This window comes from Meleagris gallopavo, chromosome 10 (genome assembly GCF_905368555.1).
Source record: "Meleagris gallopavo chromosome 10, MGAL_WU_HG_1.1, whole genome shotgun sequence".
NCBI lineage: Eukaryota > Metazoa > Chordata > Aves > Galliformes > Phasianidae > Meleagris > Meleagris gallopavo.
Window position 1 is genome coordinate 24,781,946 of NC_139413.1, and position 25,079 is coordinate 24,807,024.

General features: G+C 45.3%; 3 protein-coding genes and 1 non-coding gene across 9 annotated transcripts in view; 3 read left to right on the top strand and 1 right to left on the bottom strand.

The window, feature by feature from the left end:
* Positions 1–762: 762 nt before the first annotated feature.
* On the top strand, positions 763–2,447 carry BSND (barttin CLCNK type accessory subunit beta). 2 transcript variants are annotated; one of them, XM_085231237.1, is made up of 4 exons: positions 763–1,092; positions 1,373–1,464; positions 1,558–1,803; positions 1,957–2,447. In XM_085231237.1, the coding sequence occupies exons 1-4, from the start codon at positions 916–918 to the stop codon at positions 2,198–2,200; spliced, it is 759 nt and encodes a 252-aa protein (XP_085087363.1). In that variant the 5' UTR covers positions 763–915; the 3' UTR covers positions 2,201–2,447. The 2 variants fall into 2 exon arrangements, with proteins under 2 accessions (XP_085087363.1, XP_010714389.1); XM_010716087.3 differs by having other exon boundaries at positions 765–1,092; positions 1,605–1,796.
* An 807-nt stretch (positions 2,448–3,254) lies between these two features.
* TRNAG-CCC (transfer RNA glycine (anticodon CCC)) lies at positions 3,255–3,325 on the top strand. The gene has a single exon. It is a non-coding gene; the product is annotated as a tRNA-Gly (tRNA).
* On the top strand, positions 3,271–8,142 carry PCSK9 (proprotein convertase subtilisin/kexin type 9). Of its 4 annotated transcripts, XM_085231235.1 has the most exons (12): positions 3,271–4,214; positions 4,302–4,490; positions 4,689–4,812; positions 4,914–5,047; positions 5,135–5,276; positions 5,366–5,562; positions 5,660–5,843; positions 6,417–6,587; positions 6,660–6,808; positions 6,880–7,045; positions 7,138–7,319; positions 7,389–8,142. In XM_085231235.1, exons 1-12 carry the CDS (start codon positions 4,080–4,082, stop codon positions 7,554–7,556), a joined length of 1,941 nt encoding a protein of 646 aa, XP_085087361.1. In that variant the 5' UTR covers positions 3,271–4,079; the 3' UTR covers positions 7,557–8,142. The 4 variants fall into 4 exon arrangements, with proteins under 4 accessions (XP_085087361.1, XP_085087359.1, XP_085087360.1 ...); XM_085231233.1 differs by having other exon boundaries at positions 6,417–6,808; XM_085231234.1 differs by having other exon boundaries at positions 7,138–8,142.
* Positions 8,143–9,536: 1,394 nt separating this feature from the next.
* USP24 (ubiquitin specific peptidase 24) overlaps positions 9,537–25,079 on the bottom strand; it is a 59,667-nt gene continuing 44,124 nt past the window's right edge. For both annotated transcript variants that reach the window (XM_085231230.1, XM_085231231.1), the window contains 22 exons: positions 24,935–25,076; positions 24,425–24,544; positions 23,801–24,021; positions 23,286–23,410; positions 22,530–22,671; positions 22,047–22,197; positions 21,535–21,630; positions 20,794–20,897; positions 20,556–20,669; positions 19,726–19,822; positions 18,285–18,401; positions 17,555–17,647; positions 17,135–17,237; positions 16,341–16,462; positions 15,970–16,083; positions 15,649–15,714; positions 15,280–15,346; positions 13,904–13,982; positions 13,368–13,443; positions 12,483–12,569; positions 12,179–12,289; positions 9,537–12,013 (listed from right to left, as the gene is read on the bottom strand). In XM_085231230.1, coding sequence (XP_085087356.1) covers positions 11,951–12,013; positions 12,179–12,289; positions 12,483–12,569; positions 13,368–13,443; positions 13,904–13,982; positions 15,280–15,346; positions 15,649–15,714; positions 15,970–16,083; positions 16,341–16,462; positions 17,135–17,237; positions 17,555–17,647; positions 18,285–18,401; positions 19,726–19,822; positions 20,556–20,669; positions 20,794–20,897; positions 21,535–21,630; positions 22,047–22,197; positions 22,530–22,671; positions 23,286–23,410; positions 23,801–24,021; positions 24,425–24,544; positions 24,935–25,076 — 2,410 coding nt within the window. In that variant the 3' untranslated portion in view covers positions 9,537–11,950. The remainder of the gene's footprint in view (positions 12,014–12,178; positions 12,290–12,482; positions 12,570–13,367; positions 13,444–13,903; positions 13,983–15,279; positions 15,347–15,648; positions 15,715–15,969; positions 16,084–16,340; positions 16,463–17,134; positions 17,238–17,554; positions 17,648–18,284; positions 18,402–19,725; positions 19,823–20,555; positions 20,670–20,793; positions 20,898–21,534; positions 21,631–22,046; positions 22,198–22,529; positions 22,672–23,285; positions 23,411–23,800; positions 24,022–24,424; positions 24,545–24,934; positions 25,077–25,079) is intronic.

The window sequence follows — 25,079 nt, forward strand, 5'->3', positions numbered from 1 at the left end:
GTGCAGCACGGTGTGTGCTGCCTCTGTTCTGCTTCTTCCCCATATTCGTGCCGCCCTGCTCCACACCTCCTCTGCCTCTCCATGTCCCCCCACCCTCACCTGTCTCTCCTGCCTTGCTCCCAACGCTCACTGACTTCCCACGCCTGGCCTCACGTTGTTCAGAAATGCTCAGCTGCTCACGCGTGTGCTCAGGGTGTCCGTGTGCATTTGTCATTTCACATAGCAAAAGACATCTGGCGTTGCTCAGCCCCCATTTGTGTGCAGTGCAGTGGATAAACCCACAGCTGGGGTGGGTGGGTGCATCCCGGGGAGCTCAGCAGTGCCCAGGAACCCCTGCAGGGCTGCAGGGTGGCTGCAGAGCCACAGCCAAACATAGACCTATATACCGATACACCTCTGCACCTACACACCAATGTATCTGTACACCTATACACATGTATACCTATACACCTACGCACCTATACACCACTATAGCTATATAATATACACATCTATGTAATTTAATACCTGGGGGCTGAGGATTTGCCCAGTGCTGAGTCTGCAACGGCTGACCCCACTCAACAACCCTGTTACTTATCCCAGGCTGTGAAAGCACCTGTGGTGGCCCAGTCCCTGTATTGCCAGCATCTTGCTGTTGCTGTCCCATCACCTCGCTGTCCCCATCCCCTCCCTTGTGCCCGCAGGGAAGGTTGGCCAGGCACGTGTCGGGCAGCTTCACTGGAGTGTGAACGCGGGCTGCTGTTTGCATTCATTACAAAGCCATAAAAACTGGCTGGCTCAGCCCTGGGCAGGACCAGCCCCACTCACAGCCGATCCCCAGCCCCCGGCAGCCTCCGCAGTGAGAAACCACTCCTGCCGTCCCCAGAGGTGTGCTCGGCACGGAGCTCCCGGTGTCAGCCCTCCCACTGCCTGCCCATGGCCGAGGAGAAGACGTTTCGCTATGGGTTCATCATGCTGGGCTTCTTCCTGGTGATGACGGGGATGTTCATCATGAGCGTGGAGAAGCCCCAGATCTACGCCACCTTCTGTGCTGGGGGCATCCTGCTCATCGCCGTGGGCGTCACATGGAGCATGTGCCAGTGCTACCCCAGGGTAGGGCACGAGGGATGGGGGCTTTGTCCTGGGGTTGGGGGCTCGCTGGGATCCGGGCGCTTTGGGGGAGGATTTTGGAAGCTCAGAGTGGGATCTTCAAGTTGTGGGAGCCTGGGAAAGCCCTGAGCATGGCTGTGACCCTCCAGTCTCCTTGGCAGAGGGCACGGCAGGGTAGTAGCGTCCCTCCCGTGTCTGTGGCTCTGGCACAGAGGGCTTTTTTCCAGGCAGACTTTTTCTCAAGCAGACGGCAGCTACTGGACTCTGCATTTCTTCCCCCCAGGTGACATTTGTCCCTGTGCAGCCCGAGGCTGAGAATTTTCCAGATCACAAAGCCACGCTGCTGCCGGAGAAGGGCAACCTGGAGACACTCAGGTAGGAACTGGGGGGATTTTAGTGGGTCTCTATGTGCCTCCCACCCCTGGGACACACATCCTGGCAGCCATGTGGTGTGTGTGCATCCCTCAGCATCTCCCAGCAGCGTGGGGAGCTGCCTGACACCCTGCACCCCGCAGCCTGCAGGATCCCTACAGCAGTGCCTTCGAGAAGAGCCTCCCCTCCTACGAGCAGGTCCAGGCATCAGCACAGCCCCGGCCCCGCAGCTGCTCACAGGCACTGCTGCAGGCAAAGGCAGAGGTGCACCAAGAGTCGGGGGGACCCCAAGAACCCCCCCAGGAGGCAGCCCCGCAGCTGGAGCCTGGCAGCTGGTACGTGGTACGCATGGGCATGGAGTCAGATGCATGCTGGGGGGGTTGAACCTCGGTGCCAAATTATTTACCCTGCTGATATCAGAGCTGGGCGAGCAGGCAGCCCAGGGGAGCATCCTGCTGACCCCACTGTCACTGTCACCCCAATCTGTCCCTACAGCCCCTCCCAGCCGCCCCTAGGCCCTGCACCACTGGTGTCCCTCCTGGAGGACATGGACACGGCCTCACTGGAAAGCTCTGTGCCTGACAGCCCCTCATCACCCCAAGGCTGCTCTGGACAGGGAGAGCACCCCGGCTCCCCACGAAAAGCCAGCAGGAAGGTGAATGATCTCTACTATGGGCTGGGAGAGGGGTCAGACATTCTGCTCGAGGACAGCGACCACCTCTTTGAGCCTGAAAAATGATGTCCCCATGGGGACTGTTGCTGCATGGAGGGGACACCCAAAGTGCAGTCCTGGCACCATGGAAGCACTGGGATGGGCACAGGGAAGCCCAAATGCCAGCGACAAGGATGTGCCGGGAAGCAGCCGGGCTGTGCCGGGCTGTGTAGGTAAGCAGCAGTGCTCCAATCCCATGGGTTGTGTAGGGATGAGATGTCAGCAGTTTTTCTATTTATCAAAGCCTCCCTGGAATTAAAGCTGGATTCTGAGACTCCCGCAGCTGAGATCTTCCTTGTTTGCGCCCTGGAATGCTCTATTTGTCAACGGACAATGGGGTGTTCCCCATCTCCTGCATTGGGAATGGCTCCTGGGGGTTCGTGGGGGGGTCTGGCAGAGCCCAAAGCCCGGGGCTGTGTGTTGCCAACCTTGGGCACTTGTTTTGAGTCATTTTGCTGGAGGTGACTCCGGCCCATTGGCTTCCTGCAGCCCACATGCAGTGGACCAAGGATGCCGGCCGCTCCCAGCACAAGAAACATCCCCTCCCGGGGCCCTTGTGACCCCAGCACCCATCCCAGCACTGCCCTGCCCTTCACTCACACCTCTGCAAGGTGACAAGGGCCAGGTGGCAGCTCCACACACTCAGTGTTTGTGCCACCGGCAGGGCGGGGAGCGCCGAGCTGTTGGCTAAACACTGCAGCAGCAGCGGGGCTGGGGAGCACTGCCCAGTGTGTGCCCACGTCCTTCCTGGAGCCTGGCTGCCACACAGCTCACCTTCAGGATCCCATAGAGCACTTTTCCCATCTCACATGGCAGGGACATTCATAGCATCACAGAACCATTCAGGCTGGAAAAGAGCTCTGAGATCCCCAAACCCACCCCACCCACCCATACCCACTGCCCACATCCCTCAGTGCCTCATCTCCAGGGCTCTGGAACATCCCCAGGGATGGTGACCACCTCGCTCCCTGTGCCACTGCATCACTCCCTTCCTTGGTAGATGCTTCTCCTGATATTCAAAGTAAAAACCTCCATCACCCTCTATGCAGCTGCTAATGGGGTGCACCCTGCAATTTGCGCAGCACCAGTGGTGTAGTGGTATCATGCAAGATTCCCATTCTTGCGACCCGGGTTCGATTCCCGGCTGGTGCAGAGCCTGCTGCAATTTCTTTCCGTAAGCCGTTGCTGAAACATCACGGTTCTTGTGAGAACAGAATCCTTTCCTTCGAAGGATTCAGTTGAAATGCAGTTCTCTTTTCTTTCTTTCTTTTTTTTTTTTTCCCCCTCCTATGAACCAGATCTGATTTCTGCAAGAATTCCTCTTTCCTCCACCCCCCCTTAATTTTTTTTTTCGTATCGATACATTACTATGATTATTTTTCCCATTGCCAACCCCCATCTCCCCTCCTCCCGCAGAGCTCTGGGGATGTCCCTGCGGATCGCGGTCCCCACGGGGGGTTCCATTTCCCGTTTTCCCCAGATCCGGGGGGAGACCCGGGGCAGCGCGGGAGGGAGGTGGGGACAGAAGGGTGAGAGCAGCGCCAGAAAAAGGAGAGATCTCGTATTGGCGGCGTGTGACGGCTCAGCGAGGAATGCCCGAATGGGATTAGAGGATTTCACGACACTCAGCGCCGAACGAAGGCAGCGAGACGCACGGAGGAGCGGGGGCTCTCGGGGGCATTTGGGTTCGCAAGGGTAAAAGCGGTCATATTTGCTCGCCGTCCGGGCAGGGCCGGGGGGAGCTGCACGCTGCACGGCGAGGGGGGTCCGGCTGCCCGCTGCCCGCCCCGGGGCTCCCTGTTAATGGTTAACGCGTCCCGGTGGTCACGACGGCGTGATCCGCGCCGGGCAGAACCGCGGTGCGCATCGGCTCCGCCGTTCCCAGCTCCGTCGGTGCGGCGGTGCCATGGACCCCCGGGCGCTGCTGCTGCTGCTGCTGGCTGTGGCGGAGCCGGCGCTGACCCAGAGCGCAGCCGACGATGCGGCGACCGCCTTCGGGGCCGCCCCGTCGAGGCCCGCCGCTTTCCATCGGGCCGCCAAGGTGAGCAGCGGGACGGAAGGGGGGATCGGGGGGTTGTGCGGCTCCCCGCAGCCAGGCGAGTGCTCGTGCGTGTCTCCCTCCCCGCAGGCGGCGTGGCGGCTGCCCGGGCGCTACGTGGTGCTGCTGCGGGCGGGCAGCGGTGAGGCCGAGGTGCGCGGCACGGCGCGGGCGCTGCGGGTGCGGGCGGCACGGCGCGGGTACCCGAGTGAGCTGCTGCACGTCTTCAGCCTGCTGCCAGCCTTCCTGGTTAAGATGAGCAGCGACGTCCTGGACGTGGTATGAGCGTGGGGATAACGGTGTGAGCAGTGCGTGTTGGAAAGGAGCACTAAGGTCATCCTGCTGAGCTGCTATGGGTTGCATCTTGGCATCTCCATCCCCTGGAGATTGGCCAAAGGCTTTGCCCAGCCTTTGGCTACCTTTGGATGCAATCCAAGCTGTGGGGAGCTGAGAAGGATGCGTTGTGCTTCCCCACAGGCACTGAGGCTTCCACGTGTGGACTATGTAGAGGAGGATGCGTACGTCTTTGCACAGAGCATCCCCTGGAACCTGGGCAGGATCGTACCACCACTGCCCGGCACAGGCACCTACAGCCCTCCCAGTGAGCACAGGGGGTTCCAGCCCTTAGTGTGGCAGCTCTGGGGCTCCTGTCCCCATTTTGGGAGCACCGTGCTGATGGTTTGTTGTCTTTTCCCTGGGCAGATAAAGGTGACAAGGTGCAGATCTACCTGCTGGACACCAGCGTGCAGAGCACCCACCGGGAGATTGCAGGCAGGGTGTTCATCACTGACTTCCAGAATATCCCTGAGGAGGACAGCAGCCGCTTCCACAAGCAGGTGAGCCTATGGTTGCGTGGAAAACCTGGTGCTTAACCCCCCCCCCTTTCTGCAATGCATCAGGGCATAAAGCCATCCCCGCTCCAGGCCAGCAAATGTGACAGCCACGGGACCCACATGGCCGGGGTGCTGAGTGGGCGCGATGCCGGCGTGGCCAGAGGCACACACATCCACAGCCTCCGTGTGCTGAACTGCCAGGGGAAGGGAACCATCAGCGGGACGCTCATCGGTGAGTGCCCAACTGGGAGAGGGAGCAGCCCGCCCTGCTCACCTCAACCCTGCCCTACCATCAGCCCCATCCCTTGGCCCATCCCGCAGGCCTGGAATTTGTCGGGGCGTTGCTGGAGGCTCAGCCCAGCCCGCTGTTGGTGGTGCTGCTGCCCTTCGCTGGTGCCCACAGCCGTGTGCTGAACGCCGGCTGCCGGAGGATGGTGCAGATGGGGGCGGTGGTTGTTGTGGCTGCTGGGAACTACAAGGATGATGCCTGCCTGTATTCACCTGCGTCTGAGCCGGAGGTATGGGCAGGGGGGTTCCCAGGCTGTGGGGTCACATGGGAACATGCTGGTGCACACGCTAAGCCATCCGCACCCCCCTTTGTCATTGCCCCTCCAGGTGATCACAGTTGGGGCCACTAACCGTGAGGACCAGCCGGCCTCCATCGGCACGCTGGGCACCAACTTTGGCCGCTGTGTCGACCTGTTTGCCCCAGGGGACGACATCATCGGTGCCTCCAGTGATTGCAGCACCTGCTTCACCGCGCAGAGCGGCACGTCGCAGGCAGCTGCACACGTGGCAGGTGAGAGGTTTGCAGGGTCTCTTGTGGCTCAGGGTGGGATGTGTTTGCACCAAAACTGAATGGAAGATGTTGTATTTGGAGTATAGCACCTCTGACCCTTTCCAACTCATAGAACCATAGAATCATTAAGGCTGGAAAAGACCTGTAAGATCCCCAAGCCAATCCCACTCCACCATGCCCACTGCCCACATCCCTCAGTACCACATTTCCATGGTTCTGGAACACCTATAGGAATGGTGACTCCTCCACTTCCTGGGCACCCTGTTCCACTGCACCACTGTTCTTTTGGAGAATAAATTTTTCCCAGTACTCAGCCTGAAGCTCCTCTGGCACAACTTAAGGCCATTACCTCTCATCCTATCACTGTTACCCAGGAGAAGAGATTAGATTATTCGGGTGCACCTAGACGATGGGTCTCAGTGAGTTCCTCTTGCCTGTTGCTTCCCTTGATCCTGTTGTCCCCTCTCAGTCCCGTCACAGCGGGCAGCCTTAGGGACCCCAGCCCACCATCGTGGTGCGCCTGCGTCTCTTTGGCTTTCCTCACTTCTCACTGCATCCCCTCGGCTCCCGCAGGCATTGCGGCCATGCTGCTCAGTGCCGAGTCCCACTTCAGTGTGGCAGAGCTGCGGCAGCGCCTCCTGCACTTGGCCACCAAGAATGTTGTCAGCAAGGCCTGGTTCCCCGAGGAGCAGCAGCTGCAGACACCCAGCAGTGTGGTGGGGCTGCCTGCTCAGCTGGGCCCAGGTGAGGGCTGGCGGCTGGCAGTGCCTGAAACGTGCTGCGGGCCCTGCACTGACACCTCTCACCCCGTTGCAGATAAGGAGCTGCTATGCCGCTCGGTGTGGTCGGCACGCTCAGGGCCCACCGGACATGCCACAGCCGTGGCTCGCTGTGCCGGCACCGAGGAGCTGCTGGGCTGCTCCAGCTTCTCACACAGCGGCCGGCGGCTGGGCGAGCGCATGGAGGTGAGGCACAAGGTGGCCCAAAAATGTCATCTGTGAGGTGTGTGCCAGTGACGCCATGCTCTCGGTCGCAGGACAAGGAGGGGCAGAAGCAGTGCGTGGCCCACAGCGCCTTTGAGGGCCGAGGGGTCTACGCCATCGCCAGGTGCTGCACGTGGCCCCACACCCAGTGCCGGCTCAGCGCCAGCTCACAGGGCGATGGTGTGGCTGGCTGCTCCTTGCAGGACCACGTGCTGACTGGTAACACTTCATAACACGGCTATGGGCCCTTGGGGCGTGGAGCTCGGTGGGGACATCCCTGAGTGCTGCTCCCACATCCCATCTCTGTGCAGGCTGCAGCTTCCACTCCTCTGTGGCTGTGCTGGGTGACGGCGGCAGGCCCGTGCTGGGGCTGGGCAGCAGGCCTGGTGGCTGTATGACAAGGCTGCAGGGCACAGCGCATGCATCCTGCTGCCCTGCTGCCCTGCTGGAGTGCCGCGTGAAGGAGCTGACGCCCCAGGGCTCTGCAGAGAAGGTACGGAGTGACACTGCATGGCTGCCACCTCGTCCAGATGTGGGTGCCTATCCATCCTTCTCCTTGCAGGTGACGGTGTCCTGTGATGCTGGCTGGACGTTGACAGGCTGCAGTGCTCACTCGCAGGGCCCTGGCACCTTGGGGTCCTACGCTGTGGATGACACCTGTGTTGCAGCCAGCACTCCTGGCAGCCACGCACCCAAGGCTGTCGCCATTTGTTGCCGGAGCCAGCAGTAGATGGCAGGGCACGGCCATGCCACGGCGCCCATCACAGCCTGGCTGAGCCCCAGCCCTGACCCCCAGCATAGGCAGCTTGCTGGCCCTGCCACCATTTCCCCACCTCATTCCTGTACATACAGTGACTGTACAGGCTGTTCGTGTTACCACACAGCTCCTACCTCTATACCAACAAAGCTCCCTTCTGTCCTTAAGTTTCAGCTAACTGATGCAACAAAGTTGAGTCATTTTCGGGTGGTTTGAAAATTGCCTACTCAGGTACCTGGAAGATTTCTTCACTTTTCAGCCACTGCAAAGCTCCTAATTTTAATTCTGCTTATTTAATTAGATTTTAGCTTGCAATGCTACGGAATCAGCTGCTGCTCCATTAGCGTGGTTTTTGTTGCTGGAGGACCTGCTGGTGTTCCACACTGCTGTAACTGTTCCCTTCCGCAGCTGCAAACAGACCCAGCTGAACTTCCTTATTGAAAAAAAGAACCGTCTTTTGTGGCACTTCCGTTTGTACTTTCAATATTTATTTGGAGTTTTATAAATAAACCTTTTTATAAATGTCTTCTAAAAATAAAATTCCTAGAGCAGCACTTAACAGATACGAGCCACGCTCTGATTTCTGTCCATCCCCAGGGGTAAAGGGTCCAGGGAAGAGCTGGAACGCTGTCTCTGAGCTCTGCTTTGTTAGTGACACAGCCAAGTTTGTTTCTAAAACAGCATTGGAATGCAAGAGCTTCAAGTTGTGGAAACATCACCCAGCTTCAGGAAACACGTCCTTGGTGCTGTTGCCATGAACTCCGGGTGGCACGCAGCAAGGTCCGAGGCCAGAAGGTGAGCGCAGGGCTCAGGAAGCAGCAGCTCCCTGTTACTGGAATATATGACTTGTTTGGTGCTGTGTTGAGGACAGCTTTAAAAATAAAGCTTGACAATGCAGGTACAGGTGGATCTGTCAAGCTTTAGGTGCATTTTCCCCCATTGGTACCGACACGAGGCACTCCTCCAGCTTTAACTGGCACCAGGACACCAGGTAGGAAGCGCTGCTTGGAAAGGTTAGAAGATGGCAATAGCCCAACCCTAATTGAAACATGTAATTACATAACACACGTAGATAATCACAACCCATAGTTTTATCAGCTTCAATCTTCACACAGGGAAGAAAGAGAGGGCTGTTAGCTGAGAGCTTACAGAAAGCCCTGACGCAGCTGGCAATTTCCAGCAGACTGAAGGTACTCATGGGGCCATAACCACTTCTCCTCCACTGCTCCAGGCAGAAGCCATGGGGATGCTCACATGGCAGTGAGTCCAGCACAGCTCTCATGGCTCAGTTCACACCCTTGAGATCAGTGAAGGGAAATGATATGGGAAGATCAGCCCTTGCTCAGTATCTGTGTGCAGGTAAGCAGAAAAACTAATTTTGTTTGTTCTGGGGATCAAACTGAAAAGAAAATAAAAAAGCCAGAAAGGTAAACCTGAGGGATCCTGTTACCTAAGGGCACCTGAGGCAGTTTTATCAGCCCAAGAAGCAGCACATGTACTTGATACCCAGTCCTCCTCCAGAGCAAACACTGCCAATGGAGGCTGCAGGCTGGGTGATGCTTGAAACACAAGCCCTTGTGCTTACACATGTCCTGAGGCCTCTAGCTTTGCTTGCAAAGGAAAGCAGAAAGGTGATGGGGATAGCAGCACAGCTCTCTGCACTGGGCACCAACAGATCTGCTCATCTTGCTATGAGGCACACAGAAGCCAGTCTAATCCACCACTGCAAGCAGAGCTAGGGTAAATCATTCAGGTAAGGTCAGGAAAAGGAACTGCAGACAGATACGATCTCACAGACACCAGAACATGTCCAGTGTGAGGCTGTTTGCTCCTGGCAGGTGCCAGTCAGCAAGATAACCTCTCAGAGCTCATTATCCAGAAGACCAGATGAAGAACTTTGAAGAAGATCCACAAAACAAGACAGTGTGTTGCACAGTCTAAAGATTACACTAGTTTTCTGTGAAAGGAATAACTTTATTCCATTGACCAGGAATCCCAAGACTGTTTATCAAGACTGCCTATTTTTCCAGTGCCACATGTTCATGTATTGATTGGACAGTATCTCCCCAAATGCTCACAGGCAGGCTGTGGCTGCTCTTCACTGAACATCATGTAAGCTGTATAAAAACATTTTCATCCAAAAAGATTGGCAGTAAAAATTACAACATAGAAATGCATCACAATTTACACAAAAACTAGTTTTGTTGAACTCTATTTTCCAAAAAAATAATCTTCAGCAGGTTCAAATGACAGCAGCTGGAAACCAAAATAATTGACTGAGTATCATCTTATTGCAAATTAAAACCATCGACTTTGTACAAGCGTGAGCAGAACCATGAAAAAGTTTGTATTGGTTTCAAGTATACAGTGGTGATGAGCCATCCTGATGCAGTTCTCCCATCAGTGCTTCTCTGGGCATGCAGTAATCGAGGACGTTGTTTCCATAGGAAATAACAGGAACCTGAAGTGAGAAGTGGTGCCAACCCATAGGAACGTTACCAGCTTCCTCCATCACCATCACCACTGTGTACTGACTATTTGTGAAGATTTATGGCCCATTACGAAGTATTGGGGATGGGGGAAGAAAGAAAGGGGATCTGTAAGAAATGATTTATTCAAAATTAATTTAAAACGTCACACATTTAAAATGTCCCAGCACATTATCAGAAACATTTATAAAATGCTAACTTTGCCACGTGTCTGTGAAGACATTGTTTGGAAAAAAAAAATAAAAAATCAACCAACAGAGTGAGATATTCACTACAATGCCACCCTTGCATCTTTGCACACACAATTTACGACAAGTTTCTCTTAACCCGCAATAAGTTATAAAGCTGTACAGCTGAAATCATATCAGATGTTTGCTTCCAACAGTGAAATGACTGGTTAATTTCAATATTAGTGCACAACAGTGAAAAGCTGTCTGCTGCTTCTTGGTTCAGCAACAGTCTGTAGAAAGAAAAAAAGGCACTTTTTGGCTGGTTGTGCCTTTAACTTGGCAAATTTGTCTATTCTGGAGGTGCCCAGGCACTCCTTGAGATGCCCTCCCATTTCTGTGCATGTTTGTTTACATAATTTTTAAAGTAAGGCAGAATCCATAAATAAAGGCAAAAAGCAGTGCAGAAAATGTGACAAACGCAAAATGTACAAAGTATGAAGTTAGTTGGCACAAAAGTATCCAGAACCAGAAGTCACTGAACTAAATTTGATATGGAAAACAAAACCGTGCTCAAATCATCCCAACTGCCTTCCAGTTGTTTACGAGCAAATCAAAAGAGCTGTGATATTTTAAATGTTGTCTGGTCAAGTGAAAATATAAACAAAGCCAAATCACTCTTTCCCCGTGTTAAAATTGCTTAATAAAATCTGCACGACAGTGTCCCCAAACTCAATCAAGGAATTATTCATCATGTACAACCAATACTAACTTTCTCAGTAATTTGAAAGCATAAGCAAGTGATTGCAGGTCACAGGATTGAGACTACGTTTGATTCAATATGTCTCCAAAAGTAAAAAATTTCATGACTAAAACTGCAACAGAAATCCATTTTAAAGTGCTTCTTTTCTTTTAAACTACTTTTTTTTTTTTTTAATTATTATTTTTTAAATCCACCAGCATCCTTTCATAAACACTTGCATACCTTGAGAACGTTTTTCTTTTACGGCCCTTCCTGACTGCCTGTGGTTTTTGGAAGGGTACCAAAAAGACAAGCCATGCTAGAAGCTCCATGACCAAACCTTTCTGTAAGGAACTACTCTCCTTTGCAGAGCAATCTTACCGATCCTTCCATTAAAGAGCTTTACAAATGAGCAGGGAGACATATTAAATACAGAAGTCCTTATGTAAACTGATTCTTTAACTAATATTTTACAATGAAATGTAAGTCATCACACATCTTTATACAGAAATTTGAATATTCCTATTCAATATCAGAAAGATTAAAAATTTGCCCTCCATACATAAGGGCAGTCTGGTTTTTCTCTGTATAAAAACCAAAAGAATTTTTTTTTTTTGCAGCATCACAGAAAAGCAACAGTTTTACATTCACTCATTTAATGTTCACATAAAAATTCAACCACTAGCGTTTGTGTATTTGATAAAATCTTCTTGACAAAAATGTTGTTGGTGTCTGGACTGTCACAAGCTACTGCAGGTGAAGATGCAGTTTTCTAGAGCATTTGTCAATCTGAAGCCTTCGTGGCTAAGAAATGCTTTTAGCTTTCAGGGAAACAACCTTCTCCAGCATTGCCATAGATCCTTCTCTTCCAGACTCTTGTAATAGCATAAGCAATAGGACTCTAGGTTTCAACAGGTACCAGGCATTAAATGTTTGAGTTGATCTGCTCTTGGGTTCACGGGTATCCTTTTATGGGTCAACATCATCAAGGTCACTTTTAGTCTCACCAATCATCATAGGAGACTCGGAGCCCTTTCAACACACACAAGGGGTGGGGAGAGAAAGATATGGTACGTTATTTATTTTTCATCAGGCACACAATTATTGTGATTACATTCAGTGATGGTTCTGACCCAAACTCTAGAAACAAGTTGAGCAATGCAACAGACAATAAATATGCCCTTATTTAATTGTTACCTGCTGTAGATGTCTGTCTCCATTCTCATTGGCTGGGCTACTTTCTGACCCATTACTGCTTCCAGACTGATCTTTTTCATTCAACAAGGCTGTGGCATAGGCAAGTGTGTCCTGTTAGGAGGTGACAAGATAATTGTATGGATTAATTTCTACAGAAACAGCCACAAGATATAGGTTTGTCAGGTAGGAATGGTGTGAAGTACAGTGGAATATGGTAAAGCTGCTAAAACTATAGCTGCTAACTGAAAAGTGAGAGGGGAAATAAATCAAGCTTAATACCATCTCCCAGGACTGACACACATACCTGTGCTGAAATAGTGCGCTGGAAGGTTTTTGCAGTTGATGTTTCATTGGAAACGTTACTCTGAGGTGCCCAGTAATGTTCAGACATCTGCATTAAAAAGTGCATTAAAAAGAGGCATAAAAAAACCAAGAAAGCTACAGAATAGCAGTATGAGCTTTACACGTGTAAGGTCTTATATACTTGTGATGACAGGTAGACTTAACAAGTCTAGAATAAGCTTCCTGAATCCGTCAACAAGCTGGAGAGCTGAGATACAGCCTTCTGATGCAGCCAAGAGCAGTTTCAGAGACTACTGCCCCTCAGCTGAAACCTAGTCATCAGCTCCTTCTGTCTGCCAGCGACATGACTGCAGGTTATCCAGCTGAAGAGCAGTGGATCCAGATATTCAACAAGCGTTTTCAGAAGCCAGTACTTTGTAAAAATAGGCACAGAACTATCCAGAGCTGTCAGTTCAAGAGAAGAGTGGCAACAAGTGCCAGCTGCACTGCGAACATCCTACTGACAAAACAAAAAGCTGTACATGTCAAAAGCTGTGTTCTGTGCAAAGCTTAGATGATGCTGTAAGAAATTCACTCCTCCAATGAAAAGAAGTCTAACAGGAATATAGTGGCACTGAAAGCTTCCCACATGACAAAGAACAATAATCATTATGACCATTTCCACTCAGTTACACTTATTGCACAAACAGCTAAGCCTAAAACATATGATGGCTTACCAAAGTTCTTGCATGTATCAGGTTTAACTTCATCCAAGCCCTCATTGTAAAAAAAAAATAGTTTGTTTTTTTTGTCTTAAATCAACTTAAGATTCAAATAGAGAATGGAGGTTTTATAATTCTCGCTGTAAATAAAGTGATGTTTCTCCATACAGTTACAGCCAAACTACCTTTTTCTGTAGCCACTGCACAGCCCAACTCCAGTGGTGGGAATTCTCCTTGAAATAATCTTTTGCAGTAGGGCACCTTGGAAATTGAAATGAGTTTCATTATTAATGAACAAGGCACTCTTGCAAAGGGAAAAAAAAAAAAAAATAACAATCCACATATATTTCTTTATGCTGCTGCCTTTTGCATGTTGACTTAAGCTGGATAATTCTATTATTAACCAAATTAGCAAGAACAATAAAAGTTTACACAAAGTAGTACCTCTGTACAGATACACTTGTTTCAGATCTATGCTTTATCAGGACATCTGCCAACTTCCAAGCAAACAGAATTTAGTAATCACAATATTTCATATACCTGGGGCAGTTTTCTTATCTTTATCTTGGTCTTAATGCTAGGCAGCTACTACTGTAAGCACCACTTATATTACAATAATAGAAGCTAAAGCTGATCAAAAGTAGAAAGAGCAGCAGCCTAAACAGTCACAGTGGGGTCTAATGCAAGAATAAGATTAAACAATGAAACCCATACTACTCACTTCTGAGCCAAAGTAACAAGGAACTTGACACACTGGTAACAGCGACTGCTGTCTACATGGTTGCTGTGGTGCATCAAGGCTGTGGGCAGAAACACTTGGATTAAAAACCACAGATCAGATTTCTGTGTACCAACTAGGTGGAAAATGCGACAAGCATGAAGCTAAAATTTTAGCTTACGTGGGAAAAGTTATTGCTACAGATATGTGAGCATTTGTGTTCAACACACTGTTATATCACTGGCAGTTTTGAGTATTTACAGAACTACTGGATTAAAAATAGATCAAAGTCAAAATGCAGTAATTCTTTCGAACGTGGTACCTGAATTTTAAACAGCCCTCTCCTAACAGTTTTTTCCCCCCTATAATCCATTTTATGTTAGATAATTGCTATGGTTACAGATTTGAAGAAAAAAAAGTTTGAAGCCACGGTGAAAAAGGAGGAAACCACCAGCTTCCTCCTGGATTATTATAACTTGCAAAACTAGGAGAATGTCTGAAGCTTCGTTACACAAACAAGATAGTAAAAATCCTCATGAGGACCACAGACAACTATTATTTGCTACTTTCTTTTCTTGGAGTAAAAGCAGCCAATGTGACTGACAGGTCATGGACCGCATGCAGTGAAACTGGAAGTTGTTTAGTGCTGTTGCTAGGCAGCTGCAAGGTAAACCCACAATATTAATTCCCAAAACTCACAGCAGTTCTTGTAAAGTGTGCTATTCAACAACAAACACAGTAAGCCTACAACATAAAGATTAAATTGAATAATTGCATCTCTCCTCTGCAGAAATAAATTGTCACGTATTGCCCAAATTACAGGATTGGTCCAAGTGGGACCCACATTACTGGAACTAAAATAACCACTATTCCCTTACATTACTTCTTGTTATCTTCTCTTCTGTTAGTCATACATGGAAATTAGTAACCAGAAGAGCAGTGAGGCATAAGAGAGAATATTTAGCTTTTTTTTTTTTTTAATTTTAAATATCTTTCTCACCAACACAGAATCTGAAACAAAATCAGGTGAAAGCCATAGTCTGAAACAGCTTCTCAACCAAACAGCTATGAAAGAGATACCCAAGCAGCACTTGCTGATTAGACGTGCTCTTTGAGCACTGTGTGGCTCATCTACATTTCTGTTAACAAAAAACCATTTCTCCTGATTCATACGAAGCAAGCTCTCATCATTCTGGGTCTTCCCCACGACTCCTGCATGCTTCAGTAGCTTCACTTCAGCGGTGGTTGTTAAATCAGATAATGCCAAGTTGTTTGCCATCAGAAATAAAACAGTTGGAAGGATTAAGAAACCAGAAGATAAGAATTATCAGCACAAGAGTTAGCAGAAGATAGCAGCATTCACACACTGGCTTACTTGCCTATTAATCCATTTTCAGTTTCAAAGGCAAATTTGATGCGCTCTACTTGTAAGGGGTCTTCGATGACCTGGCAAAAAAGGAAAAGGTCAACAAAAGTTATGCTTGAGACCTGCATCTGCACTACAAAATGGTTTTAACCACCTCAACATGAAAAACAAATGAGACTTATGAAGTTACCGTGTTGATAATCTGGTGTTAATGGAATTGTAAAAAGTATAAACTTTTAAACTGAAGGATCAAAGATATGTGAATGTTGAGATCATCTGTGCAGTCTTTGCCTTCTTATTATTCTTATTCTTCTTATTCTTATTATGCACTGATAGAAAATCCATCCAGTACTTAATGTGCAAGTCTTTACCATTCACCTACCAGTATCTCATGGAGTAACTGGAATATGTTTTTCAATTCATGAGGTGGAGCAGTTTCCAGTTGAGTCTGCATTAAGAAATATAACATTATTCAAACAGTAAAATAAGTTGATAGTGCAAAGAACTGACAGAGTACTTCACAGCCTTTTGAAAATTGGTCATTTTAAACTGCAGAAGTTAAAAAACAAGAAAACCCTCCCAAAATCCAGCAAACTGTACTGACTGTTCTGCTGCAAATCCCAGTGCCATTCTACCATAAGACAGCATAACCAAAGCCTAGAAGAAACACTTATGTAAATACACCATCTTAATATCTCCATACCTTGATGAAGTGTAGCACAGTAAAGGAAAAGTGCTCATTACAAAAGCAGCAATACACCACCATCTCAATGAGAACAGATAGAGATCCAGTCAGCTCTCGTAATGCATACATCACCTAAAGGAAAGATGCAAGTAATTTTGTATATAGCCATGCAATTATTTTCAAGAGATGGATCAAGTTTATGATAAAATGAGTCTTTTTCAGGAAGGCTGTATTTTTTTCTCCCTTTTCTCACAGCACTTCACTCAGCTCCTGCTGCCCAGCTCCAGGGGCCTGGGTCAAGCATGGCCCATTCAGTGAGAACAACTCAAGTTAGCACTATCAGGCCAGATACATGTTCAAGTAAGGTAGAATTTAGAATGGATAGATACCTCTATTAAGTAAGGTTTTCCCTCGGACAAGAATAACAAGGCTTCCACTTCTTCATGGAGTGTCAAAAGTGGACCTGAAGTAGTGATGCTTAGAGGTGGACGTTGCTTAAAGAGACCAGGAGCTATAAGAGTAAACACAAAAACAATCCACAAATAATTGTTCCACACCTTGAAGTCACTGCTGACATTTGCTACCTTGTCATTTCTAAAGTCATTCACCTTGACTAGTTTTTATGGTGCCAGCCCAATAACAAACTTTAGTGCTAATGTATCATTTACATTATTGACAGTATAGGGAAATGAACTGCAAGAAAGCAAAAGCAGAATGTTCAGATCAACTATCAGAACTTTAGTATTTAATTTCATTCCCACCACTGCACATTCATCATGCTCAAAGCATTTATCATTCTTCTGTTACTTTATAATTTTTGACTGCCTCCAACTCCAGAAACTATAAACCTCAGATAAAAATCAAGTTTTCTTTCACAAAGAACAACTTTAAATTCCTTCTTGAGGGCACTGGAAATCCAAACTCATTCTATTATGTTTATTTGGAAAACTCTGCCTCCTGTAAAAAATATCCAACACAGTGTTTCATTGATTATTCTGCAGTAGCTCAGTCTAGAGACTCCCCTTGTGATTAGACATAACAGATGTGATTGATGTGAGTCTCTCACAGCCAACAACACAAGTTGACTCGTTCACGTGAGGCAAGACCTTACTGATGCTGAAGCTACTCCCAATCAAAATAACTGAAATGCAATGTTACCAAAAGCCAAAAATGCAATTCTTACCAACATTTCTTTGTGAAGAGACATCAGAGTGCAGAACAAGTAATGCGACAGTATTGTGAAGATATCCAAACTCACGTGCTTGTGCTGAACTCCACCTGCGGTTCTGTTTGAGACAAAGGGGAGATTTAATTGAGTTCTGATTGGTTGATTTAATCAAATTCTGTCAAGTCAAAACAGAACAATATCCTTAACAGCCCACCACCACATTCTAATCCTTCAAATTTGGTTCACAGTTTATTAACACCAGAATGACTCAACTTCTGCCAGCACTGCTACCTCTTCATGGCAGCACATGAGGAATGCTAAGATTTGCATGAAATTTGCAGAATAATCTAAGGAGTAATCTATTTTAATCAAACAACAAGGTTTTTGCCTGTAATGTAAGAATCTTAAACACAGGAATGGGTACATAAGCTTTACCTGATTACTCTGACGGTTGGGACCAAGGAGAAAGTTGATCATGTGCCTCAAAGCAGAATGTCTGAGAAGAAGACTGCTAGCCCTTATACCCTGCTGTTTAGACAATAATAATACATTACAGATCTATCTAGGTAAAGAATTTATGCTCTAAGGGACAGAAGTAAAACTTTGCTAAACATCTTTAAAAAGTTGTGAACTTCATAGATCAATAAGCTACACTTTTAAAGACACTTCATTGCATACAGCACACTGGAGAAACTAGGCCAGGATCAATATAGGCAGAATAACTATAAAAGAAGCAAACAAACAAAAGAATTAAGGGATAGACAGAACCCACAATGAGGTGAACAGCACAGTACTGTGCTGTCAATATTTCAATGTTTCTACTATTTACAGGACAAAAAAAAACCCCTCCAACTCCCTAGTATTTATTTTTTTTTTTAACAGCCAAAAAATCCCCAGTGAACAAAACCTCAACACTCAGACTTTGGAAATGATATCCTTTCTAGGTATAATTTGCTTGAATGTTTTTGTATGATTTCATCCCTAATCAGTCTTCAAAGCCACTCAGCACACACAAAAGAAAAAGAACCATCCTGAAACAAAGAACAAAAATGCTTCTGGAAGAGTTTCACTGTGCTGCTTAAGCCTTCCATGAAGATTGTTTAACTGTTTTATTACTGTCCTTTAAAATTGAAGTAATATGAAAAGATGATAAATGGTTGCTTACCTTCTGCACAAAATTGTTGAATAGTAAGAAGTACTGAGCACAGTTTTTACAGTTTTCAGGAACATCTTTATCCAGTAAAGCAAGTAGCACCTCCAATAACTGATGTAGATTTTTTAACTGCAAAAACAATTATTAACTTGCATTTAAATGCTTCTCTCCTGCTTAAAATACAGGCATTTCTACATTTTCAAGTTTGATTAACAAAACAGTATGTATGGTCAGCTACACTTGCTGTGATTAACATAAATAGCTAACGTAGGACTACAAACTTACCATTTCCAACTCTGAATTAACGTGCATATATTAAACAGGAGTGGAGTGAAAGCATCAGCACATTGGGTAACTTGCTTATAGAAGTGAAACTCAGTAGTTACACAGGTTTGCAATATTTTTTAAAGCAATTCAAATTAGTCACGTGGTAACTGATGTTCAAATGTTCCAGTCATTACAGTAATACACTGAGCACGCTAAGGGCCTTGGTATAATACTTATTACATCTTTGTTAACATAAACAGCTAACAGTAGGTAATCAGAAGCTCTCAAGCTATATTTTAAATGCCCATCTTCCTACTACTCTGTTAAGCTTAGAAAACTTCGCAGCAATCTTTCCTCAAAGCTCTAAATAAGAAATTTTCTTCATACACAACAGTTGTGCCTTCCAGCCGTCATACTGCTTTTTTTTAAAAAAAATTAAAATTGGATGCAAGAAAATCACTTCAGACTAAACAAGATTTGGGCACCTGAAAGTCCCTGCCATCTCCACTGACAGCTTATAGAAATATGACAGATGACAAAGTAGTTCTGACAGAGTTCTTCTAATACAAATGACTTGGTTCAGATATCCCATAAGGGACAGGTGAGCCTCGGACATTTTCACGTAATTTCTGCTGGGTTTTCTTACAATATTAAAATAAGCCAAATATAATAAACCTGCACTTCCCAAACTTACTTGCCAAGATTTTTTAGTAACAAGTTAAACCACTGAACAACAACCATAGTTCCAGTCTCTCCCTGGAACGTGACAGCTCAGTGGGCTTCTGCCCACTTCAGCTACTGCTGTGGGCTTCTGACTGAGTGAGGAAGGATACCAGTTAAAAACTAAGCTGATTTCTGGGCTCTCTCTGTTAGAGAGAGAGAATAAATCTTACATTCTTATAATATTTGGAAACTGCATTTTTCGTGAGATGCCATACATTCATGTTGAAATGAGATAGAACTGTTTATAACCAATACTTTAAGCTTCTAGGAATTACAGCAGCACATTACTTCCCAGGGTAGGAGCAGACAAGCATTAACCTGTTCAAGAAAGAGCTACAAGCCTGCTGAAGATGAGAACCTTCCACTTTGTCATATGCAAATCACACTGCACTGCCTGCAAGTGAAACAAGAGATATTGGGTAGAGACAATCAACAGGATCATGGCTGATGAGGTGTCACAAACCTTCTCTTGATAAAGCAAGGCACTGTCGAGGGTTTTTTCAAGAATAGTAGCTACAGCAACTCGCACCTCTCTTACACTGCATTCCAGGAGGAAAGTCCTGGAAGATAAAAGGCAAAGCTGCAAGAAGAACTGGAATCAAAGCATACATATATTTACTATGATTAAGTGTGGTATCTATCATTTTAATAAGGGTAACAGTTCAAAAGCACCCCTTACACTACACTTCTGCGGATAAGCTTTAACTTACTTTCCTGCACTCCTGTTTCTCACTACAAAAGCTTATAACAACGCTTTATTCATTCAAGACAAAAATCTAAAACTAAAAGCTACCAGAGGATCCTGTCTTCCAACACAACTTTTAGGATAACCTCCTCCTTAGGTTGGCAAATCCCTCTGTTATCAGTTCTCCAAGAATTGCCTTAAGCTTATCTTGAGCTGGTGAGTGAAATACATTGCAATTCCTTTGTGATCACTGTCAGGTAAGTATTTAACTTACCTCACCTTAAACATTTTCACCACATTCTCTTTCCCTCTACTTGCAGGAGCAACTTGACAAACACATTCCAAGGCTTCCCTCTGAATTAAATTAGTTTGCATCCTTCATCTACACTGCACTATTATCATCTTTTCAGAATTACTGAAAAATCTGAACAGAGGTTTTTATTTCTAACATTTTCTTAAATGACAATTTAGAGCACCTGTTTAAAGAACATGCACAGTCAGCTTTTTAGCAATCTATCAGTACAGATATGCCAGATCACGTTATTTCAAAGCTCTATCCACAGGCAAGACACAAAACACTGCAACTAAGACAGAAATAGGGTACTTACTTTACAAGCTCCCGGCCCTCTGGTCCAACAAAATATTCAACTAACCACTGACAAGCATCAATACTTTTGGAGAGCAGTGCATCTATGGTTGCAATCCACTCTTCTGTATCAGCCCTTTAAAACCAAACCAGGGGAAAGGGTCAGTAATGAAAAACAGCTGCAAAACCCAAACAGTGCTTCATCTCACTTCTTCCTTTTCTGCTAAGTCAGAAGTGGCTTTCCCTCAGTCAGACCTTACCTGAGTTTCTTCTTGGTTCGGAGATAAGTTTGGAAGAGGAACTGGACTGCCAACTGTAAGCTCACCTTTGCCATACATGGATAATAAGGATGTTTTACCTTAGTCTGAAAGAAACACCACATTTACTCCAGAGCAGACCTATACCTGCAGCACACATTCTGTCTCCTAAATAAGTCAGCATGCTCTATTCAAGTAATTTACTTCATATAGAAAACAAGACAAACCATACTTGTCTGTGCTGAAATCTGTTTCCAGTAACGACTACGCTAGTTTAACATATGTGCTAAAACAGGAACAAACTTGCTGTAAGGCCCACTATGTCTGTGGATTTAATAAATACTGGTTTGTTTATTAATCCATAACTACACTCAGAAAAAGTAATTAAGCTATATTCAAATGAGGGTCTATCAACTTCAAGATGACTAATGCCAATTTTTGTACCTTCCATGCACAGAGGAGTTTCTGTCCCTGTAGAGCTCTGTTTGCATCAGTTAATTTATTATTTTTTTTTAATTATTATGGCACAATGACATTTTTCCCCTTTGCTGCAGCAGAAGGCTGAAGTCAGCTTTGAGATGGATGCTATCAGTGTGAAGAGTTACTGGAGTCCAAGAATAGCTCAGTTTGAAAAGCAAAATCATACCAAACACTTCTCTTCTAAATTTCCTGTTCTAGAGCTTCTCTAACTATTGCTAGTTAGTATTTTCAGAGTACTCAAATATTAAAAGTCTCATTACTTACAGCATTCAGTGAAGCCAGTGACAAAACAAAACTGAAGTAGTCACTACTGTATACATCTCTGTTCTTCATAAATTTGAGATTTTCATCTCTCACCATCTGCAGATTTTTTTTTTTTTTTTAAAAAAAGAAGGCAAAAAATTAAAACACTGTTAAAAAAGCATTTAACTGACATTTGATCTCACACATAAATATGTATGGTGTTTAAAAACTAGAGTCAGACCTATTCTGTTCATACTCTGAATCACTACTTCAGTGGAGGGGAAAAATATATGAGAAACTTAGAAGACTGATGTAAAACCAAGAAATGATGAGTCAGTTTCAGGAGAAGTAACAACAAAACATACAAAATGCATCACTGAACAGCCTGTTACCTTTATATTTGAACCCAGTCACTTTTTAGCTTTGTCTTCAGTAATGGAATTGCCTCAAAGTCACCTTCAAAGTTTCTGTCCTCTTATTGTGAGCTTAAGCTTTGTATGAACAGCATTTAACTGGAATTTTGAGTGCTCTACCTGATATATCCGTACAGGCATCTTCTCAACAAAAAGTCCCTTTTTTTCACCTTTCCGGACCAGTTTAGTTAAGATGGACAGGCGATCACTGTTGGGTCTGTGGGGTCGTGGTGATGACTGGGGTGAAATTTCTGGTGAAGATGGAGCAGATCTAAAACATAATGGCAATAATGTAACTATGACAAATCTGTAGTTCAAGTCTGAAAATACCAATAGAGCCAGTATTACCTTAAGGCAAATTCAGATGACAGTCTAAATTATTTCTGAAGCTGTCAGTCAGCTTGAATTTCTTATTCCAACAGTGACACGAGTATGGAAGACGAAGTTACAAAAGCAATAAAAGGCCATTCATTAAGCAGCTTAAAGAAAAGCAGGGGGATAAGCATATTCTTGTGTGAAACAGGAATTATTTGTGCCTTCATTCTGGAGATGAATCTGTACACTAAAACAGGAGAAGCCTTTATGAATACAAGAGAAACTTACAGTGAGAGGTCCTCAGCTTCCTGACGCACGACGCTCACTCGACTTTTCTTTGGTAAGACTGGAGAGTTCTGATCAGACACTCTCTGATAAAACAGCATGTAGGCATTCCAGTATCGCCGACGCACATCAGGGTAAGGGTTAGCTGATGAGAGAAGAGGCATTTGATGAACCTTTGGGAATTTAGAATTCTTTTCATTCCTATAGGAGAGTAAAACTGAGTGTGCAAGCACAAAAGACTGCAGTACAGTTACTTCTTGGATTAAAATAAAAAAAATCAGTCTATGTTAGAGAAGAAGAAAAACAGCTCAAAAGTAAAGAACATATGTATATTAAGATGATAATCATCAAAATTACTCAGCATGTGAATAATGGTATCAATATATTTGGAATTAATTCCTTAGAGCACTGAAAAATTTAACTATGATCCCAAACCACATTTTACGCACATTCTGACTAGCCTAAACTAAGATCTAGTCTGTATTTTCTTCAAGCCACTTTAACAGTGTGCCATTTTATTTCTGAATCTCCTGTTATTAAGTCCACAAAGAGTTGAACAGAGAATACAGTTTAACTAATATTAGGTCATATACAAATGGTTACATCCTTCAGTAAAACAGAATGCTTTCACTAGAAAATGTTTGGGAAGGACTATTACACCAAATCATGCAAAGAGAATATAACAGACTCAGCTCCAACACCACTGAGAACCGGTATGAGATACAAAGCTACTGTAAATTAATCTTCAATTCTACTTACATTGATCATAGACTTTAGGTCTATACTCTCCACCAAAACATTCATACTCCAAGGTTTCATCAGTTAACTCAAATTCTTCAACAACAGTGTCATTAAATTTATACCACTTCCCCTTTCCGCATCCCCTGTAGTCAGAACAGAAACCATGTTATTTGACTGTTCAGCCAAAAACAGCAACAAAAACAATCACCAAGGAATATCATAGAAAGGAAGGCCCTTAACACACATTTGTTTTGACATGAAATAGAAAACTTATCTCAATGACAAAACTTGATTAAAAAAATTAAGCTTGATTAAAAACATTAGTGAAACCCATAATCTGCAACTGTGTGTCCCAAAAAGCACTCAGAATGCAACACAAGATACATAACAATTCATGAGACTCTGATAATGTTGATAGCAGTACTGGGTGTTAAGAAAGAAATGGTGCTTCCAACAGAGCTCTGAATGGCTCATTATAACTTCCTAAAACATGCAGTCTTTAGACTCACTATGTGAGCCTTCTTGGTTGTTACCTCCTGTCCTTTATAAAGGAGTAGTAATGCCCTGCATGAGCCTGGCCACTGTGAACAATCACACCAACAAGCTCATAGTTCTCTGTAGGTGCAACTTTCTTCCTTGGGGACCCTCCACCTCCTTGATCCATGTTTCTACCATTGTCCCCCACTTCTGAGGACGAGTCCTGGCGAGCCATCCCCGACACAGTGTAAGGCTCCATGTTCAGCATCCAGGGGAACTGTTTGAAGAGAGATTTTAGATTAAACAGGGATTATGTCATGCACTCACTCAGTGTAATTTTGTAAGTTGTATTAATACTTCCCACATTGTAAATACAACAAGAAAGCATGGTGCTACAACTTTTGGTTCTCCTGACACAGAATTTTAATAAAATATCTTTACAGAGGCTTTTGCTCATGCTTTCTGAAAGGAGTCTGAGAATGCTGCAGACAAGAACAGCTCAAAGAAAAAATACTTGTTTTCTTTAGCATGATCATATTGTACCACATTTCAAAAGCCCAGTATCAAAATGTGAGGAAAAGAAGGGAGAACGAATAGGAAGCGCGAGTGCTTCCATTTTTCATTAAGAGGAGAGAAAGGGGAGGAGTGGGAACAGGAAGCATAGCTGAAAGTATTCTTACCCTTATTTGTTCATCATATTTAATAGAACGTCCGCTCTCCCAGTCAAAGCCAAATCTCATCAGGTGTATCACCAACAGGTTTGGTAAGACCTTAATGCATGTGCGCTTCACTGTAGTTCTCTTAAAAGGAGAAGGAAGTGTTGTCTTCATCTATATACCTCAAACATGCTCTAGTTTTTCTATAGATGTTTGATTCCAGCCATCTGATGTACAATACAGCTACTGGAGATAGGATAACTCTAATGCTGACAGACAGGGTACTATTACAGAGTTTGTGCAGTAGACTGGTATGTTTCAAAACATTTGACTGTTCTGCCATCCTCCTCAATGTTCATTTCACAATACAAGTTACAGGAAATGCAGAACACCACCTGCATCTGTTTAAGGATTTAACTTTTTGATTATGAAAAGAGTAAGCAAAATTTAAGTATGGCTTCACATGAGCATGTGACGCTTATGAAAACAACAAACCACAGCTGACTATTCTTTCACAGACATTAAGAACAATACCTTTTCTTTGCATTTTTCACAGTAGTACGCATTACTTCCTTCCAGAACTTCTCCCCTAACAAATTGATCCAATGATATTTCCAAACTTTGACACGAAGTCACACCTAAGTTGAGAGCCATGAAGGCTTCCTCTCGCTCATATCTA